The sequence below is a fragment of the Gopherus evgoodei genome, chromosome 3 (genome assembly GCF_007399415.2).
Source record: "Gopherus evgoodei ecotype Sinaloan lineage chromosome 3, rGopEvg1_v1.p, whole genome shotgun sequence".
In the NCBI taxonomy this organism is placed as follows: domain Eukaryota; kingdom Metazoa; phylum Chordata; order Testudines; family Testudinidae; genus Gopherus; species Gopherus evgoodei.
Genome location: NC_044324.1, coordinates 66682889 through 66705113, shown reverse-complemented (window position 1 = coordinate 66705113; position 22225 = coordinate 66682889). Strand labels below are relative to the sequence as shown.

Genomic DNA, 22225 nt, shown 5'->3' with positions numbered 1-22225 from the left:
GCTACCGATCTTGGTGTCAATCATGATGGAAATTAGGGGACTGTGTTGGTGCTGCATGCCTGACCTGTGGCGGGGGCAGGCAGGCTGAGCTGATTTGAAGATAATCCTCTGGAAGTCCCCAGCCTGGTTCTTTTGTGGTGGAGAGAAGAGCATACCTCGAGGAGGATTGGTCTAGTGCAGTATTTGCTACTGGACGAGTATGAATTGTCTAGCATATTAACTAAGCTACCTGATGGTACTGTTGCGGTATTAAGATTATGATGAAGTAATAAATCAGAGCACTCAGTCCTGTGTAGACATCTTTGTACTGAATGTCTAAATTAGTTGATTATTTCGCTAAAACCAGATAAATACACCATAGTGCAGGTGACAGATTCCTCATCATGACATGATGAACCATTAAGAAGCAAAAGGGAGAGGCAGAATTTACCATTCCCTGGGCTGCTGCTGTTTCTGCAGCCCAGGTTCCCCCTCCTGTGGCATTATCAGAAAGAGGAACTGTCTATCTTCAACTAGGAGGTAAAGGAGTACTTAGTGACATGGATGCTTTTTAAACGGCAAAGAAATATTTCAAAAAGTCCAGAATGGTTTTGATAATCTTCCTGACCTCCCCTAACAACAAGTGTCACATTAGTAAAAAATATCACTCAGATACTTTAAGTGATGATTGTTGTAGCTATAAGGAGACTGACTGCCGGATAACTGGATTTTAACACAACAGAGGCCATGACACTGAAGTACCAAGCTACAAATCCATTAAATCCTGCATATATAAATCAGTGCAAAGCTATTATATATATCACAGATGTATCCAGTCTCAAATGTGCTCACAAAAACATAAAAGAAGGCTAACTAAATGTGTAAGCATTTTATGTTTCCTGTTTCGTGCAAGTGCTATCAAAACTTTAAAATGGTGAGTAAAGTTTGGATCTCAGATATAGGTTAATTTCTTATTGGGAAAAAATAGCTTGTTGTAGACAAAAAATATACCACATCTTAATGTAATATAATTACAAGTCTGTTCATTAGAATGTAAATGCAAAGTATATTTTATAAGCTTACATTTGTAGCTTTCAGACGTCCAACAAAATATACCAGATTCACATTCTCTGCAGAACAGTTTCTCTCCATTTGAAACAGTTGCAAATCCCAAATGATCAAAAATCATGAGCCCCGATCATGAGATTAGCATACAAATCATTAGATGTTTTAAAATCAGTTGTGTGTGTGTGGGGGGAGGTTGTTTTGTGTTATGATTTTTGATCCTTTAGAAGGAAGCAGCCCACCCTCAGTCTGTGTATGATTATTTCAGGTTCAAAATCACCCTTAAATAAACACACAGAAATACGGGCCTGCCCAAACGCTAGTGCAGAGAGGGACTTCACTTGTCCTGTCTAATTCCCTGTGGTGATAGCAAAAGCCATTCTATCTCCATCCCATTCCCTTAGCACCATCCTATCTCTCTTTACTCTCAATACACCTCCTTGACCACTCATATCTCCCTCTGCATGCTCCCTCAGATTCTCTTCTTCCCCATGTGGCTCCTATGCTCATTTGCTTACTCTGCATATTATCCTTCCCTCTCCTTTGCCCTCCTTCCCCTCTTATCCTCCCTCTCTGGCACCCTTTATTCCCCCTGTAACCTAAGTTTCCATCATTTCTCCCACACTGTCTTTCCTCTGAGTGTCCTGTCCAGTTTCTTAACCATATACCATAAGAGATTGCCCTCAGGGAGGATGGCTATCTGGCTTCAGTCCCATCAAGAGCCATGGGAAATGATAGCTATTACTCATTTCTGTACTTACCCTTTGCTTGAAGGTTTGTTTGTTTTTTTTTTAAAACCATGGGACAAATTCTTTTTCTTTCTTACAATACATGAGACATACACATTTTTCCCGTTGTAAAAATATATAAATACCCTCTTTTAAAGCACAAACATATAAAGCACAAGGCTATAGCAAAAATGGCTGAAATTTGAAGTTTAGTAAGAACATTCTATTCACTAAGAGTTGTATGATTTGTCTATCTTTAGAGGAAAATTGAAACTCAACTTATAAGCATATAAGCAAGTTTTCAGTATGCACAGTGGGCATCCATTAAGTTTTTTAGCACAGCATAATAAAGCACTGAACCATTTTTAAAACATAGTGTTAAATCCTGGCCCCACTGAAATTAATGCTAAAACATCTATCGACTTAATTAGGGCAATAATTTACAACGCATATTATCTGTGCTTGCCCTGGCACAGGAGCTTTTACTGGGACAGGAAAATAAAAAAATATAAAAAATAAAATGAAACAAGAAAAAAAGCAAAAATCCTCCTACTTTTAGACTAAGCATAGAAAATCATAGGTGTTGGGGGAAAAAATTAAAGATTCAGTGGAATCTGCAATCCGTCTGCAATTTTTACTACATTATATGAAATAAAAGCTTTTTGTTTAAAAACAAAATTAATCGTTTATCTTTTTTTCAATGCAGCTATTCACCTCTCATAGTGTAAATATGTTCTGCTGCCCTGTTGACCCAGCCTTACAGAAATCTGTCTCCAGCAAAAGTGGAATCTTACCCCTCTTTCACTATCTCATCAAGATGTGCACTTAAACCTAACTGTAGAATACTACCATTATTAAGCACATATTTTTCTTTTCCTTGCTGTTTTTTATTAAAATGAAGAACCTGGGTGCAAAATGCCTATATTATTAAAGCACAGGAGGTGAAAGTTAAAATCACAATAAATTCACAGTAAAACTCAATAAAAGCAAAGTCGAAATTCCAGCAGCAATATTAACATTGCATAATTGCAAACTGTAGTATTTTCTATACATGTCTTTTAATATATTTCTATTTAAAAGGTGAAATGGATACCTCAGAAAATAAAGGATGTACAGCATGTCCATATTAACATTGCTATTTGAATGTGGCAATCCTTTAATTTTTGCAACTTCAATTGTGCAACTTTTATGTTATATTAAGAGAATCTGTTTTGCAATTATTTATTGTTAGCTTCACATTTTGTACATAGATTTGTCTGTCAAAATTATTTTTAAAATGTAAAAAAACAGGAAGAAATATCAATGGTGACATTCAACAGAGCAATCTTTCACGGCTTCAACATATTATACATACATCCTGATCCTAGAGATTCAGTGCCAAAACTTCCAGGACTTAATGGGTGAAGGATTTGAATAATTAAATTTACACAAAAGTGACTTTTGATCTTGACCTACGAGTTTATCCATAAATGAGGAAAGCCAGAAAACTTCTATACTATGATATAACATGTATGAGGACAACATACCAGGCAATGACAATCCTGTAACATAGATGTGGGCTCATCAGTACTTTAAACTAAGGCAGCATGAATTACTTTGTTTTAGTAATTTTATACATTTAGTGTTTTACAGGTGACATTTAAAGTAGCAGCGGGGGCACTGGAATCAATTTGACTAAGAGAGAAGGTTGCTGCATCAATCCTACCTTTCTGTTTCAGATGCGGAGTCTTTCCTAGTCTGTTTTTGGCTGTTATATCTTTCCACTTTTCTGGACTGCCTGTGAAATGAGATGTCAAAAAAAATGAAAAAAGAAGAAAAGATACAGGGAATATGAAGAATAAAGCTTTAATTATGTATTATAATGATAATGAAAAGTAGTTGACAGATGGAAAAATGATAGCTATCTTTATGAATGGGCTGTTGAATTAGTAGTTTAAATCACAAGATCCTTTTCTATTATAGCATTAAATTAGTTCAGGCTTGCTGGTGTGAAGGCAGTGAGTTGCCAAACAGGAGACCTCACTCAATGCTAGAGAAGAAAAAGATAATTAGTTCAAACTCTTGGGGTAGGTAGGTAGTTGCATCACTTTTTAACAAGACTTCTCACAGGATTAGAAATGACCCCTACAGTAGCTCCTAGGTCCTCCCTTGACAAGAAAATAGTGCTGCAAGAAAGAGCAGTTGCAGAAAGGACTGGGAAGTAATAGAACACTCAAATGTAAATCTGACAAATATTTTAAAATCACTTTTTCAAGTAACGAAGAAAACAAAATATTGTAATGAAGATCAAGTATAAATTACACTGTATATTAGTAAAACTTAGTCTTATTTTACTGTACTAAGATTGCTAAAATTTTTGGAAAACTTCTAACAATTCAATAATTCTTTCTATTACATATTAACTGGTTGGTATCAGAACATATGTCTAAACCCATTTTTTAAAAATATGTAATTGGGTCACATAAATTTAGTTAGCTTCCTTATACCTTTTCCATATATATCTTTTATAAAGAGCCAGAAGAGAGCTGAGACTGAAATTTTGTTTGTTTCCCAATTTCCAACAGCCAACTCTTTACCTGATTATATAAAATGTGCATTTGCTGGGCCATAGTTTGTCTATCTTAACCTAGCTGAAGGCTAGATCAGCTATTCCTTAAGCAGTAGAGTTGGTCCGATTTTCAGTGACTTTGCTATGGGCATTTCACTAGTCACCTTTTGGGGCTGGGAAAGAATTTTCCCATCACTGGCCTGGGTGGTTTGTAGGGCTTAGCTTCCTCTCAGCAGCTCAGGGAGCTGGTGAACAGGGTAGGTTGTAGGGTGCTCATGTTGTCACTATCTGACAAGTGTCCAGTGCAGGTACTTGTTCAGTAGAGGATCCTAATAAACCAGACTTGGAATTAGTATTAGCAAAGAGATTCCCTTAAAGAAGATGAGGAAAGAGGCTGGGTCTCCTACTATTTGGAAGGGAGAGGATTTCCTTCACATCCTCAACCTTTGTATGAGGAGAGTGCCATGAGGTCCCAGCAACAGTGTTTGGAGCAGGATAAAAGTTTTGGGGGTGAACACTGGTGGACCTTCACTGGATGAATTACTGCAGGATAGTTTCCCAGATGTGTTACTAAAGTTGCCATCATTAAACCATATTCCTAGTGTTTTACCTTTCTTCCTGTGATGTCCAGGCCAATGAACAGTAATTTCAAGCCTGCAAAATTATGTAAATGACATCAAGTTTGCAGGAAAATTCTCCTGCACACTAGTACTATTCTTTGTGTCTGACCTGGCTGTTATAATTTGTGTAAAATAAAAACACTTCTATAGAGAAGAATATGGAGATACCAGGGCAATTTCTACACTGTTATGGCAATGTCATTGAGGCCGAAATGTGTTCCATGGGGATAGCTCAGTGGTTTGTGTATTGGCCTGCTAAACCCATGGTTGTGAGTTCAGCTCTTGAGGGGGCCACTTAGAGATCTGGGGCAAAATCAGTACTTGGCCCTGCTAGTGAAGGCAGGGGGCTGGACTCAATGACCTTTCAGGGTCCCTTCCAGCTCTATGAGATAGGTACATTTTCATGAAGTTGAGGGATTTCTTGTTCTCATTCAAGGCATTGCAGTGGGTGTTTGGAAAAATCACCAAATTCAGCTTTCTTGTCATTTATATGCAACTTACATGAAAAGTTCAGCCTTGAAGGTAGATAAAATCTGGTGCTGTTCTCACAGAACCAGTGTCAATCAGAAATAACTTGTCATAGAATACCAGGACTGGAAGGGACCTCAGAAGGTCATTTAGTCCAACCCCCTGCTCAAAGCAGGACCAATTCCCAGACAGATTTTTGCCCCAGATCCCTAAATGGCCCCTTCAAGGATTGAACTCATAATCCTGGGTTTAGTAGGCCAATGCTCAAACCACCAAGCTATCCCTCCCACCACTTGCCTGAGGTCAGTGAATTACAACAGCATAAAACTGTTTAAGTAGAGATTAAGGCCTTCTATGTGCAGGTTATCTCAATGCAGACTATGGCACCATGAAAAGGACTGCCCCAGGAAGGGGGAAACACAGCTGAGCCCAAGATAAAGATTATGGACTTGCAGTTGATAGCCAAATCGAGGACATAAAGAGATCAACAGCTGATATGTTGCCCCCTTTCATTAGAGTCAAAAGCAGAAATGTGACTGTATAATTTGATTGAATTGGGTACCACAGAGATATACAGTAAGTGGTGTACATGATTGTACACTCCCATCTGTCTGTATCTATTGGTTGTTTCTTGACTTATACATAGGTTGTAAGATGTTTGTGAGCAAGGACCATCTTTTTGTTCTGTTTGTACAGTGCCTAGCACAATGGGATGCTGGTCCATGACTAGGGCTCTAAGTGCCACTGTTATACAGAGGAGGAGGCAAGCCCAATAACTGAAGAGTATTTTCCGTGCATGCTTTCACCATCATGATTCAGAAATTGAAAATATATTATCAGGAATCTCTACATGGGCTCTGAATCTGTGGAACGTGCTTTTCACTATTATTTATAATTCTTTGTTCGTATCAGTATTTACAAGTCAGCTCCTGTTAATTTCTATTGCTATACTGCAAGGTGCTTTCAAACATTTGTGTGTGAAACATTTTATATGTTCAATGCTCTTTGCTTTTGTGGAGTTGTATTCATTTTTAACTCTGTTACAGAATGAGACCAGGAAACATCTGATATCCAGCTCTCTCTATGGGATGTGGCCATCAGTGTTCCCTTAAATACACAAAGGTTAGCCTTCATGGGTATGTCTACACAGCATCTTGTACTGAGTGGAGAGTAAGCCTCTCAAGTGCTGGTCAACAGGACCACAACTTCAAAGCACTCGCTATACAGCTATTTTTAGAACATTAGTGCAAGCCATGCTAACCCAAGTTGGTTGAGCCAAGCTGGGCAACTTGCTCCAAAATCCTGTGTAAACATACCCTGAGAGGTAACCAATGCAGACAGCCATTCAAATGTGGTAAAAAAAAAGGAGAGATTGATTGTTTGCCAACTGTTGCACAAGGAATGTTGACAACCCCCAAATTCTATTTGACAAAGGAAATAAGACTTGGTGAGATGCACAAGGAATTGATGTTGATAAAATCAACTTCATGCAGTAAGCTAGGCAGGTAAAATGCAGAAATAAAAGTAAGATGAAAGAGACATTTCAGGATTTGTATTTTAGACCTTGGGGAAAATAAGAAGAAACTCAGTGTCTGAACTGGAAATTGCATATACAGACATCAGAGTAAATTACAGTTAAAATAATTGATCAAAGATTATTTTCATCTTCTCCTCAAGCTATTGCAATGTTTGATTAGGATTAAACCATTATATGGTATGTTTCACAGGTAGGAACAGAAAATGCAAACACCTCTTAAACTAATTTTGCATTAATGAAGATCCTGTTAGCAGTTGTATTCTAGTGACTAAAATCATGTAAGTTTTCAAAAAAAATACTCTAAAAAATTAGTTAACAGGTGCAATCCTGTTCCCCCACCATGCTCTGTACTTTAAACTTCTGTTGCATTTATTTTCCTTACATAATTCTTTTACTCTCCTATATGCAGCCAAAATTAAGAAGCATAAATCAGGAGATCTGTGTTAGTATTTAAGATTCTTTACAGATGCTGCAATTGTCTTTGAAGGTCCCAGAGCAAGGAAGTATGTGTTTTTCTTTAAGTATCTGAGTAGCCCCACCGAGTTTAATTAGTTCAATGGGCCTACTCATGGGCTAGATGTCTCAGCCCTTAGAGGACTATTCAGCAGAGAAAGACCACCTTCCTCTTACTCCCAGCTGGCCCTGCTCAGATTGTGACTATTGCTGCAGTGTGTGTGTGTGTGTGGGGGGGAAGTACCCACAGAATCAGTGCCTGATTCTCCTCACTACAAACAAGATGGAAGAGAAGGACTGGGAATAGTAAGAGCCCTGGTTCCACCTGTTTATGTGCTGGGAACACAGGCAGGAATAAGCTACTCCCTAAAAAGGGCTGAAGAAACTTACTGCTTCCCAACTGAGCAAGGGAAGAACTGAAACTGTCACAATTAGTTCTCTGGTCTGCTTCTGGAGGAGCACACCTTGAGTCACAATTTATGTTGTGCTCCCCCCTTGTTCTGGAGGCTGGTGATTTGCTGCCACCCTATTCCAAGAGCAAATTATAATACCCCTCTCCTTAACTATGCAGACTAAACTGCAGTGCCCAGCTCATGGGACGAATAAGTAGGGGCTGTGCACCTGACCTATACTTTAATGCTTGTACCCGATGTCCAGAACGCACACAGGGGTGTATGCTGGACACTTACTCCATGTTCAAATTTAGCCACTTAGTGTACTCTATATAAAGAGGTTAAATACGTTAGTATGAAAAAACAAACAGCTATAATCTATATTTAGCTACAAAGAGAATGAAAAAGCATATTAAATAAAATATTTATAACAGAGAATGTTGTCAGGGAAGGAAATTGTTCACTGTTCATAAATTAGAATCAATAACTCATTTACTTGGAACTAAAATTTGACTTAATAAGGATACCTCTGTGTTGCTCCAGGTTTAGCACTTAGGTGGTTTATACTGTCTTGTTTTGGAATGCAAGACTCCAGCGTCCTTGTTCTTCACAAATTTTGGAAACATGGAAGTGAATTGGACAGAATGGACAGAAACAGAGAGATGGTCACATGCAGTGAAGATGGAGACATGCAGTCAAAATATATAAACCAACAGCATTCTAAGTACTGACTGAACTGCATTTCTGATGTCCTATTTTTTCGTTTGTTTAAAGGGGATATTGTCAAAATCTGTGGAACCACGGTAAGTACAAAAGTAAAACATCAGTGACTGAAAAATGTAAAATCTATATTGAACTACTGCACTGTAGCTCACCAATTCCCATTTTCCTTATTGAGAATAAATCTAAATTTTGTTAATTAGAATAATAGATAAATGCTTCTTCCTCAATCCAAATGAAAATTCAGATAGTATTTGAAAAATAATATTTTAGTATTAAGTACTGGCAAGTTATCTTGATTAAAATCAAGTAAATTCTATTTGCATTTAAGGAAACTTTCCTAAATATCCATACTAAAATTACCAGATGTTTTGCTGGTTTGATAAATAACTGCTCAATAATCACATGAAGGCAGCAAATTGATCCAGCAAGAATATTTTAAAAAAATTATTGTAATGATGGTCAAAATATGTCTCTTGTAATTTCCATACTATTTTTATTTTATGCTTAAACTCTTTTAACATCTTTACAATTTATCCAGAGCTCACAATTTGACTTAAATATAACTTCTGTCAGTTTTCACATGCAGGCTGTACAAAAGAGAACTTTTTTCCAGACTCGATGTGTAGGTCTAGGTTTTTTCCAGGTACCAAACTCGGTTATACAGAATTAATAAGATATCTACTAATGCTTTATAGTAGAACTTCAGCCTTTCAGCTATAATGTTAAATTAAGATGTTCATCTTTGACCCCTGAATAATTGCCAGACTGACTGAAAAATTATGTGGTTATTACTACTTGTCACTATATAATGAAAAGTGCAAGATTCGCTATAGGGCCGTATAACTTTAGAAGACACAGTCGAGTAATTTTCATAGTTTTAAATGTTTATTTTTTATTCTTCATTATTTTCAGACCCCTCTAAGAAACTGGAAAAAAAATGTCCCCTACTCAGTTTGGATCTGATTCTACAAACTCAGACATGAGTAAGTTTGCTCATGCTAGTAGCCTCACTGATTACGATGTGTGACTATAACACAGCATCAGCTGGTCTGTGAATGGGTTGGATCACCGCGCACACCTCCTTGAGGTGGGGTGTGGCATAGCAGCTCTCTCTCCACTGCTGCAGTGGTCTGCCTCTTTCTGTGACTTGGCCCTCCAGCCAGGTCCCTTCAAAGTCTCTCCCCTTTCAGAATAGTCCATAAACAAAAACCAAGGGGAACTAATGCAAATCAACAGAGTTAGTAAAAGAGAGAGTGGGAAGTGCCTCCCGCTCATGGTGTATTAGAATCAGGCCTTCTCTTCTCTCAGAGAGAGACCTTTGGACAGTTATTTTCAGGGAAGTTCCTGCCTTCCCTCAGGAACTGAAGGTTGAAGGTCTGTTTTCTTCCCTGGCTTGCCCACATGTAAACTGTTCTGCTTCCCTTTTAACTCCTCTTCCAGCCTGGGCATGTCTTGCAGGTGTTGTGGGATGGAGCCAGCTGAGCCCAGAGGAGCTCCTTAACCCCTTGTTGTCTAGTGCAGGGTTTCAAAAAATACTGACTTACTGAATCTACCCTGAATGTAAGGTGCCAACATGTAAAGTGGAGTGGACTTTGGGCAGAAGGAATTATGATCGAACATAAGAGGTCTCTGCAAAGAAATCTTAAGAACAGACAAACTTGTCAAGAAAGATAAGGCTGAGATTTTACATTTTTGCTATTTGAACTACCGATATTGTAAAATCCCAGAAAGGGGCATGTTTGGATTCTGGTTAGAGTAAAGTGAGAACTGCACTTGCATACAGTGAATTATACTGACTTCAACTGGACTACTTGCATGAGAAAATTTATTTACATGCATGTGTATTTCCAGGATCTGGTCATGTGTCGTTCTCCATTTAGCAAGCATCGAACATTCATATAAAGACTAATCATCAGTCATGATTTGAACACTGTTGGAAGAATAATGGATGATCCTAAACTTTGTTCTGTGCTTGCAATCTCCCACTGAAGTCAAGAAGAGTCATACTGAGCAGAATGCATCATAGAAGCAGGCCGTTTGTCCATTAAATGACATTGCAGACTCATTGGGAGAACATAAATCTTTGCTTTGTGAAATGGGTGCTGTATTTAAAAAGAGCTTTCATCAGTGGAGTGGCAGATATTAAAAAACAACAAGAAATAGAATAAAATCTTACATGTCCATAAACAAGGCCTTCTCTAGAAAAATCTATTTCACCCATTGGAGTGATGTCTTATTATGATGCCTTATTATTTTGCACAAATGGGTTATGAAATACTTCTTTAAGAAAACATAGGATTAGAGACTGAGTGAACCTTTGTGTCAAATTGTTGATTTTTTTTCTTCACCTGACATAGAGACATCTGGCTGCATGGTGGAGTCTCTCCTCCTAAATTTAGCCTCCCCCACAGTAGCATTTCCAGCAGGCTGCGCCCACCTAAGAAACTTTGACGGCATGGATGAAACTCCTGCCATTTACTATTTGTCAAGAGCACAGAACAATTCATGCTCAACTAAAGCCTCTGGCCCATACCAAAGTAGGGCAGAGAACACAACACTTTAGATGTTCCCTTGACTGCCCCTTCTATTCCTGGGAAAAATTCCTTCACTATGTATAAGGACCTGAAAGCTAGAGAAGCCTGTAAATTAACTGGACGTGATCACTTAAAACCTACTCCATCCTGTTTCCACAGCAAGTTGACTGAAGGAAGTTGGGATGGTTAAGAACTCTCACATTCTTAAACTTACTTTCAGTGTAAAACAGTGAGTTAAGTGCTTTGAAGAAGGGCCTCCACAACAAAAGGAACAATAAGTCCCAGAGATACAAGCTGGGCAGTTGTGTAGTGAAGAATTCTTGTTTTTGCCCAACCTTCCCAACAACTCAGTGTGAGGTCGGCATAGTGTAATGATTGGCACCACAAACAGGAATGCCCAGTATTCCATTTATACATACTGTGCCTGACCCTTTAATTCTTGCCTAGGTGAAGATAAGCTTCCACCTCTTCATTTCTTGCCTTCCAGGAAGTGGATGATATCACAAAGGCCACATCCCAGGCTAGAAAGTAAAGGTTGACACTGGTCCCTCCTACTTCTATAGAACTTAACTGTATGTTTTCACAAGTGGACGTTAGTTTGGAAATAAGAGTTTTACAACCTGATTTATTTAAAGTAAAATATTTTACTTAACTTCTGGGGAAAAACATATCTATATGTTAATGTTTTAAAAAAATGGGGGAGGATTTTTTTGCTCATATCTTGCTGAAGAAAATTATAACTTATAACAAATACAGATATAGTTAACATGTTTCTGATGTATGCAGCGTAGTCATAGCCATGTTAGTTCCAGGATATTAGACACAAGGTGGCTAAGGTAATATCTTTTACTGAACCAATTTCTTTTGGTGAGAGAGACAAGATTTCGAGATACGGGGAGCTCTTCTTCAGACCAGACCTGAAGAAGAACTCTGTATAATTGAAAACCTTGTTTCTTTCACTCATAGAAATTGGTCCAATACAAGATATGACCCATCTTATCTCTCCGTTTCTGATGTTGTTTGTCTTTATTCCCTATTAGATTTTTGAATGCATCTTAGCTTGTTTTATACGGATGCAACTAATTACAAATCAGCAATTAATTGAGGTGCCCATTCTAGTATACAGGCAGATTATTCAAATTTTGGAAGTGAGGATTCTGTGTCCCTGAAACCTGAAGTCATCTTAAAGTGTAGTTCAGTGCCAGGTTAAACTATAACCTATATGAGAAATGCAAGTCCTTATCAGGTCATTAGTTTCTTTCAAAAGACAAGGTATTCATTTTAAGGAAACTTTCAAAGGATATTTTAAAAAATTGCGGTTCTGGCCTTTGTTTTTTGTGGATTTATTTATTTATTTAGCTTTGCTTTGCTTCTTTATAATTTATAAAGGAGTGTGAAAGCTTTTAAAAGTATTTTCTGTATTTCTACCTTAAACTATATCAAGAATGTCAAGTTTGTTTTTTTCCTGGTTTTGTTGAAAGACCTCTAGAAGGTCTCAGGGGGGCTTACTGAGAGCTTTCACAAGTTAACTGAAAGGGATAAGAATGTTGAATTTTAACAAAGGCTTCTTTTAGCCAAAATGTTAATTAGCCATTGAAGTTAAATATATAGTGTCAATAAAAGTAAACAGTCTGAATAAAAGTCCCTTCTATTGTCAATTGCTCAACTTTCACTCACTTGGCTCCTCTTATCACTTGTGATAGATATCACCATTTCCCTAGTTCAACTATAACCATAAAATCTTGAAGCTTAGACAGGACCTGAATTTCTAATGTGAAAAACAAACAAGGTGGAAAAAATGTTGAGGTCGTCTTTATAACATATCATAAAAAAGCAAAAAAGGAAAACAAACATGATTTTTTAACATTTTTGAGTCAATATTTAAAATGAAAAGTAATCTATTTATTCATTTCTCTAAATATACTATGAAGTAATTTTTCTGCTATGACAGATCAATCATTTCCAGAACAACAAAAATCTTTCTAAAATGCTTGCTGAAATCTTTTATCCTAAATGAGTATTAAAAAAATGCAATGTTGCTAATATCAGAGTTAAATGATCAAAGATAAGAAATTACATATTCATAAGTTATGTTTCAAAAATCATTTATACAGCATAGCTCTTACTGTTCCAGTTCTCTGCATATCTTGAGCACAGATTGCAAATTGGTCCAATTCTGGGATCTACACAAATGGAGTCTGACATGACAGCTGTCAAATTCAATTTACTTGTGAAGTCAGGGTCTGAAAAGCTAGTAAAGTAACCCACTGTGTCACTCACAGCCTCCCCTCAACCATGAGTTGTTATTTTGACAAGCCTTCACAAAAGCATACCAAAGAAAGGCAAAGGCCAGTACTGAACGATACTAGCTAATATACAGAATTGCTTGTAAAACAGATTTTTAAGGGCAATAATTAGTACAAAATGTAAGAGAATTCCAACTGTATAAATGTAATTTGGCTTTGGTTTCCTCTTTTAGATTATACACAAAATGAACTGAATAGAAAAGAAAAAGAAATAAAAAGAATACCGGCTTATTTAAAATGTTAGCTTTAACTATTTCACTGTTGATCATTCTAGCAGAAATATACAGTTGCCTTGGGATTGTGGCTCAACTACATAAGCAGAGTATCAGCATACTCAGTCCCACTCCTTTGCATCAAAAGTCTCCTGCTTAATGGGGAAGGGAGTGTGGTATATTTAAAAATTGAATAACTCTTGGGAACAGATCAGGAAATTGGTTTCAGTTATAAGAAACTAGTCAAGTACCCCAAGGTTCATCTACCCCTAATTACTGAATAAACATATTTTTATCCCAAATAAGGAATTTAAACCACTTTAAATTCTTAGGGCCAAATTCAGAGGTGATGAGTAGGCTGTGTAAATTGGACTTCTCAGCTACTTGTTGGACATCCACACTCTACTGGATGTGTAAAAGAGCCTAAGTTGCTGTAACTTCTGTCTGTCATGGAGACAGAAGAAAGAGTAAATGAGCAGCATCTGAGTAGCAAAAAGCATATGGCATTAATGCATGTCTTTTTCTGCACCTCAGCCAGGAAATCACACCTACTAGACATAAATGAAAAGAAACAAAAATGTTTCTTCTGTTTCTTACAATGTCTATAGAAAGACACATATCAAACTGAGAATTAAATTACAATTTTTTTATGATTTAAAAGCTTTTACCATAATAGATTTCCTCTTATGCAGACAATTTAATGTAATACACTTATTATAACAAAGATATAAAAACAGATGATGGGAGTACACTCTATGGTTAGAATGTTGAAGTCCTCAGGCAAAAGTCCCAATGACAACAAGAATAAAGATGATTAAGTAAGGATTGTAGTATTAGGGTGAAATGCTGGCTCCACTGAAGTCAGTGGCAAAATTACCATTGACGTTAATGGGGTCAGGATTTCTCCCAGGGGCCCTACACATGATGGGTCTGATCCACCAAAGTCAATGAGAGACTTTTCATGGACTTCAAAGGGCTATTATAGTGAAAGGAAAGAGTTGCTCAAAAATGCCCATCGTTTAGAAAGTGTAACCTTTTGTAACCTTTATCTTGAAATGCTACCAATTAATATTAAGTTGCTAAAGATAAGGGTGTAATAAACCCCAACTTAGTTTTCAGGTAGTTTTCAGGCTATAGAAAATTCTGTAATTACAGAAAATTTGTTTAGTAGAGGAACATTGGGCAACACTTTAAATAATATAAGCAGACTTTATTCAGAAGGAAAATGATTAGGTAAGCAAACAGGAATCCAATTACTACTTACACAATACTACAATTATACATATGTTCAAAGATAAAATAGTGTATATCAGTGGGTAATTAGTCCGCTGACAACAGCATGAAGTACAAACTTATAATCCTGAAACCTAACAGTTAATTGGCATTCCCCTGCAATTTTTTCAATCTATTATAATATTAAGTAACATTAAACTACCCTTTACCATAATTATATTCCACCATTTCCTTATTGGCTCCTTACCTTACACATTATTTAAATTCATTTCTGCATGAATATCCTTCCCATACTGTCAATATAGATAGCATTTTAATACAACATTCGGAAATTCTCAAAACACTTATTAAAAACCTTGCTCAAACCAGTTATAACCAAAACATCACAGCAACGTAACCCTAGATCACGTCCTTGCTAAATTCAAATTTCCTGTCTTGCTGTCTCCAACTTATCTCCAACTTTCTCACACTAGCAACTCCAACTTTTCATACTCCTCTACACTAACTACACTAACTTAGACCCTAACTTCTACTTAATTCTTGACCTAAACCATCCACTAGGTTACATAAATATGGACTATGTGTACTAATTGTACCATCTTTGCTGACAATGTCCTTTTGAAAGTATCAAAATACAAAAACAGAGATCACATTGGACCCAGTACTACAGTCAATGAAATGTTTAGGTATGCAGTGACTGCAAAATAGAGCCAGTTTTAGAATAAAAAAACTTCATGTGATAATTTAAATTTTAATACTATTGCATACAGACATGGAATCCAGGTATAACTATAGGCCAGTTAGTGTTCCCACTAAAGTTGGTGGCAATATTTCCAAGACCAGGCAAAACAGACTATGGCATAAATGTAGGTGCTCCTAAGCAGAAAGATAATACCAGCACTACAGAAACTGTAACGTTACTTGTACACTGTACTTATGAGAGTTAAACCTCATAAGAGCTGCACAAACATTTTTTTTAAATTAAGGATGAGAGGATTTACTATAACACATCAGGGTTTAAAGGGCAGAAATTAAATCTTGCTCTTGCGTTACATTCAAAGTGCTGAATTAATATCTGCTTTGATTTAAAAAAGTGGATCTAGTGGAAGAAATGACAACATATGAGAAGAATGTCACTATTACAAATACAATAAGGCATCAAAACTGATTTGGATAAGAAAACCAGAGCAAGAAATAAAACAATGGAAGGTGTTTACATTCATCACAATTGGCAAATCAGCATATAAAGTGGATCCAAAGCACTGGCATTATTGGTCAAAACCTACCTTGTAGGGAAAACCTGCCCCCTGAAGATAACCGTAATTTATGAATTTCATAACCATGCCAATTATTATATATACCACAGAGCCCCTCTCTGTGTGTGTATCTGATTTTTTTCCCTCATGCATTTTGCAGAGAAAGAAATACTACTGAGGTAAAAAAAAAAAAAGATGAAATAGGCTCCCTGACAGATATTAACATATTATAAAGCACCGGTGGGGGGGGGAACTACCTTTACAGAAATAGGGGAAAAAAAGAATAAAAAGAGTCCATTAATATGACAGTTTTCACATCAGATTAGACATCTTGATTTCAGAAACTATCCCTTGGATTGTTCATGCAATCAGAAGATTTGACTGGGGCACATTCCTAGGTGCTTCATAATAATTCAACAAAATGCAGAGATAAACTTTGAGCTGACACTTTACTTTGGTTTCGTCATAGTTAAAGTTTTAAAGATCTTTTTAAAACTCTGTTATACTTCTCTCAGAGTGCAAGATGCAGTAAGCCACTTTTCAGTTAGGAGGAGTTGGCTAGTACCTGTCATCCTCCGGAGATGCATGCTGGATATGAATCCTGGGACTAGTAGGTCGTCTCCTCTCTAGGGAGGGGGACCATCTACCCCTGTTTGCCCATTCAATAAAACAGGAAAAAAATATTTAGTGAGTGAAAAAATTAAAATAGGTATGGGAACTGAGACTGGAAAAGTACCCCAAAAAGTAATGAAATTGATTGTTTTCAAAATAATAATTCTTTGTTTCTAATTTTTTTTTTAATTTGGATACACTATTCTTATGGCTGTTTGTTATGGTATATTTTCTATATAGCAGTACACTATACAAACAATTACAATGAGTGTGCAAGTTTGCACAACTTAGAATGATTTAAATAATTTTCATGGCATATACAGTATTTCAAACATCTTCAAATGCTAGAAAATTTAAAAACCTATTATTCATATAAGAAGTTGGAATTATAAACTAAAAGAACTTTTCAGGTGTTGATTAGCTGTTATTTTCCTCTTTCGTTTTTCCAAAGGTTTATTCCCCCATTAACTCTGCACTGAATAAAATTTTTCCATTAAGAAAAGTGGTTTTAAATTACAAAGAGACCCTTAAGGGAATTAAAGCACCATGTTATACTGCTAACTGCAGAATGTGGGGCATAAAGTGATCTGTTTTCCTAGAGCTCATCCTATGTCACTATCTGCTTTATTCATCACCCTTATTCAATCTGCAATAGAAGGGCTCTGTGCAGTCCAAAATTTTCTTTGGGGTTGCCAACACACAGAAGCTATGAAAGTTTTTTGGGTTATGCAGCAATGAAGGATATTATATATTCCAAAAGTGGTCATGCTTCCTTGGTGACAAGCACGTGTTTTTACTCTTTACATTACATGCCCATCAAAGACTATTTATTTTCTAGGAGCAGAACCTGTGACACCATCCATTCCAGGTTCTTTTGTTGCTGAGCACTGTTGGAGACAGACAGACATATTTTTAAAAGGCAGGATCAGTCACTATTGACTTCTGAGTTTAATTCCCTTATACAGCTGAGACAGGTAGAAGAGATGAGATTCATCAAATTGAAGTTAACTTGTCCAAAAAGGTAAGGCTGACACTTGGGAGCAAGAAGCTCTCACAAATCTTGCTAAGTATAATTAATGTTTTAAGAAGTTTAATATATTAAACTATTATTGTTGAGTCTAAGGTTAAATAAATGATATCTTTATTTAATAGTCAAGCTAATAATTTTATATTTATAGTAAATATTGTAAATGTGTATGTTAGTAATTAATTAGTATATATTTGCGTGCCTTGACTAGTGAAAATTTAAAAAATTTCTTTTATATTTTAAAAAAATGTGCAATCCAAGTTTTATTAGTTTATGCCAGTCTCTTTTGATTGATTTTATAAATTAAAGAAAAAAATCTTTAATCAGTGTGGGTGGGTGGGATGGGGAACATTCCTATTTTAGTAGTTTTTTTCTTTCAAATGCTCATTTGATTTAGAACAACAGAATCGCTTGGTCACAATGGGAAGATAATATAGTATAAACCTAACACTGCTTAGTTTTGAAAATACAGGCAAGAAATCATTTAAAATATATATATATATATATATTTATGTTAGCAGAGTAATATTTTACATGAACTATTCACTTTCTGAGGCAACCTTCCAGTCCATAGATTAAGTAACAGTGTTTCACGTACAGAACATGCAAATAACAAAAGTTTCAGGGAGATTTAGCGTCACTTCACATTTAGGTAGCTCTTTTAAAAGATTCCAAAGAGAATAGGTTGTTAGTAGTTAGTTACTTTTTCTCTCCAAAGCAAGAGTTAAAGAAAATGTTAATGCATCAGTGCACTCAGTCAAAGCCCTTAATATGCTGATATCCTCTACAAATATGACATTGCATTTTTATAGAACATTACTAATTTTGGTCATCATGCATTATGAACTTTGAGAGCATGCTCTCTTTCCATACATTTCAGTGGCACTTAACTTTATATACCGGGGTGGCCAAACTGGCTCGTGAACCACATGCGGCTCTTTTACAGTTAGAGAGTGGCTCACAGAGCTCCCCAGACCCCCCACATTCTCCATCTACCAGACTGGTTGTGGGAGACATTGGGATCTCTGCCTTGCAGTGGGATGGTGTGGTAGGGGCTTCTGCCCAGTGGGGAGGGGAGCCTTGGGGCTTTCGCCCCATGCCCCATCAGGTGCCTCTCATGGGGCTGAAGCCCCGAGCCCTGACCCCTGGCAGGTGTGCCCCAGCTCTAGAACATCTGAGGATTGTCATATGTGGCTCGGAGGACCAGTATGTTTGGCCATCCCTGTTATATATTGTACAAAGCATGTGCAACATTACAATGCAGACAAACATGCAACAATGTACTCTTCTACACTGCTTGAAAGAGAGGAAAAAAACAACATAGTGCATACCTAATATTAACAACTGCTATACTGTTACGTAATTAATTCAAATACAAATAGTCACATTCAAACAACAACTCTAAAAAAACATGCAGTATAAACACACTTACTTTCCTGATGCTAGAGGGTGTTTTGTTTTATTAATACTTTTATAAAAACATGAAAATATGGTGATCCTGGAGCAGAACAGGGCCGATTAAGTCAAGAACAAATGATAGCTCCAATTTTTTTAAATACCTATTCATGGGAATTTCATCAAATATCTACATCCTAGGATTTCAGAAGGTCATGGAGACTGATAAAGGCACCAGAGTTTACCATCTCAAAAATCTCAATCAAGTCATGATTCCAGAGCAGCCAATATTATTACGTTTTCTATATGAACACAGAAAAACCTGGTTGTAAGATATACATACAGAGTGTTCTAGTTAATTCAATCATTTTGATTTGTTCCTCAATTTTATTTGCTAAGACCTGCATTAAATAATCACTTAACGCCAAAACCTACAAACATTACTAATAGAACTATGACTGGTATTAAGGCTTTGCAGGACTGGGCTCCTATAGTGTCAATAAAAACTGTCACCAGGTATTACTGCATAGCTATTATTGGCCATAACATTACCAATTAATGATCAATAAAATATTTCTTACTGATCTATATGAAGATTAGTGTCTTCTCAGTGTAGTACAATGTGTTGGGTGGTGAGGCTCTGATTCAGGAAAGCACATCTGAGCATGTGCTCTAAGCGTGTGCTTAGATGCTTTCCTAAATTGGGGCCACAGATACCACAGTGTCTGGCAACAGAAATCTATAGATAGAAATAAGATGGCCCACTAAAAATCAAAGCAAAATCAGAATTCAGCGTGTGAAAAAAACAGGACCAGTAGGCAGATCAACAATGACAAAAGTAGACTAAAACAAAGGGCTTGTCTATACAGTGAGATAATGTGGACTACAGGAGTGGGATTTTTAAAGCACCCTAGTGTGCTTTACATTAATTGGTCCATGTAGACTTTGCTAGTATGCACCAAAGGTTCCCTAGTATGCTCGAACATAGTACTGTTTCAAACAGCACGATGTTAAAGTGAACTAGGAAATCTTTAGTGCATACCAGCAGGGTCTATACAGACCAATAAATGCACAGCATAGAGTCATAGAAGTGTAGAACTGGAAGGGACCTCAATAGGTCATCTAGTCAAGTCCCTTGCACTCAAGGCAGGACTAAGTAATAGTCGGACCATTCCTGACATGTCCGTGCATTTTGGATATCACTCCCCTGTAGATATTACACTACTGTATAGATAAGGCCTCAGGGGTGGTGACACTGGAGCATTTTAATCTATGTTTCAAGGTGTTACTGTCTGCTATATAAATTCCTATGTGTCTTGCAGGTCTCATAGAAACTTCAATCACTCAGGTATTTTAATCAACATGAATACTAACAGTCAAAATAAGTGAAATGCACTGAGTATGTGCGCACATGTATTAACAAATAAGTACTGAAGTCTTCAGGCATATTCTATAGCACACTGTGCCACTGAGAGCTGTGGACAGCATTTTGGCTCTACAGCCAGGCTATTCACATGTAGCAAAAATTTTACTCAGGTCTACACTACAAAAGGTTTGCCACTATAGCTATACTAGCAAACCCTCTTAGTGTAGACACAGCTTATACAGGCCAAAAAGTGCTTTTTGCCGGAAATGTTTTATCGGTTTCCTGAGCAACAGCCCTTTTATGAAGTTATGGTATAACTGCATCTATGGAAGGACTTTTACCGGTACAGAAGTGTTTAAAAAAAAATCATCACACTTCTAAGTGACAGCACTATACTGGCAGAAGTTTCTAGTATAGGCGAGGCCTAATTCACAGAATCCATATTTTTCAGTTAGGCAGGTTCTGCCTTTAGTTACCTACCGTGGAGGAGCAAATGCTGAAGAAACTTTCAGCATTATTCTTACTATATTTATTTATAGATATTTATCTATGATATATTGTGTAGTACATTCACTAGCCCAGAGTTTTTAAAGAGGGAGCTAACTTGGCTTTGGGACATGGCTAGGTAATCTGCTCTATTCACATCTGCAGTTAGGCTCAATGGCTTGGTTTCATACACTGAAAGCCAAACTAATTCCTTTCCCTGCCCTACTCCTACGGTTCACTGGCATTGTGTTTTAAACAGTCTTCCTTATTGTTTCCCAGTAGGACCCTTCCCAAATAATTTTAAATTGTGTAGTTCTTGTCTGTCAACTATGAAAAAGTTTACCCTTGTACCACTCAAATTGTTTAAATGAAGTTGCAGTGAACTGCAATGTATATTTCAACATTTTCTGCCATTATTAACACAGCACAGCAATTTATTTAAGCAGACTTAGGAACAAGGAAGCTTTCTGGGTATGTCCTGTAAAGTCCTGATTGCCATCTGTACTGACCCATTGCCATATAAAGTAACAGAGGAAGGCATGCAGTGACGCCTTTAATGAGAAGACTGGGCAGAAAGCCAGTGCCAGCATTCCACCTGACAGTGTTCAAATGGAGTTAGGTTAAGATTAAATTATACAGATCCAGCACCCTGATGCTCATAGAGCAACCAAGGTGCAATATATGAAGAGCTTAACTTCACTGTATGCAACCTTGCAAATGTATGTTGAAAAAAAGTTTTCAAAAACAAGAATAATAAACTCTCCGATGGCACAGTACAGTACAATCTCATGATTGTACAGTAAGGCTAGGCCACTGCATGTTATAGTCTATATTCTATTGTTAAGGAACTAAAAATGTGTGACGTAGCATTTCAGGTGACAAGTATAATACTGCACAGAGTTTAAAGATCAATACTATTTTCAATAAAAAATTCATGTGCAAACAAAGTGCTTTATTGTCAGTACACTAAACACAGCCCATATCACCTGGTTCAAAAGGCAAGTGCAGACACTTTTAACTTCATATTTCACACTTCATTTACTTTATATTTTCTGGGACAAAAGGGAGCCCAAACACAATTTATAATTCCTGTGAAGGAAATCTGGAATACCACTGTAGGAATTCATTATTTACACTTCTTCATAAAAGGAGAAGGTACTTCAGAAACAGTGACATGATGGTCACAAACCAACCATGATTCAATATATGGAGTAATTGGTATCTGCTGAATAAAATCTTATAAATAAATTCTAGAAAAAGTCCACCAAAGCAAATAAGAAAAAAG

General features: G+C 36.8%; 1 protein-coding gene across 49 annotated transcripts in view; it reads right to left on the bottom strand.

The window, feature by feature from the left end:
• Nucleotides 1-22225, bottom strand: part of RIMS1 (regulating synaptic membrane exocytosis 1) — a 527235-nt gene that overhangs the window by 138282 nt on the left and 366728 nt on the right. For 15 of the 49 annotated variants that reach the window (XM_030555711.1, XM_030555718.1, XM_030555719.1 and 12 more), the window contains one exon: nucleotides 3478-3549. The exons of 14 other annotated variants lie outside the window; for them this stretch is intronic. In XM_030555711.1, coding sequence (XP_030411571.1) covers nucleotides 3478-3549 — 72 coding nt within the window. Of the gene's footprint in view, nucleotides 1-3477; nucleotides 3550-8317; nucleotides 8396-16619; nucleotides 16704-22225 lie in introns of all 49 variants that reach the window. 20 more of the 49 variants (XM_030555702.1, XM_030555709.1, XM_030555712.1 and 17 more) reach the window with 4 other exon arrangements.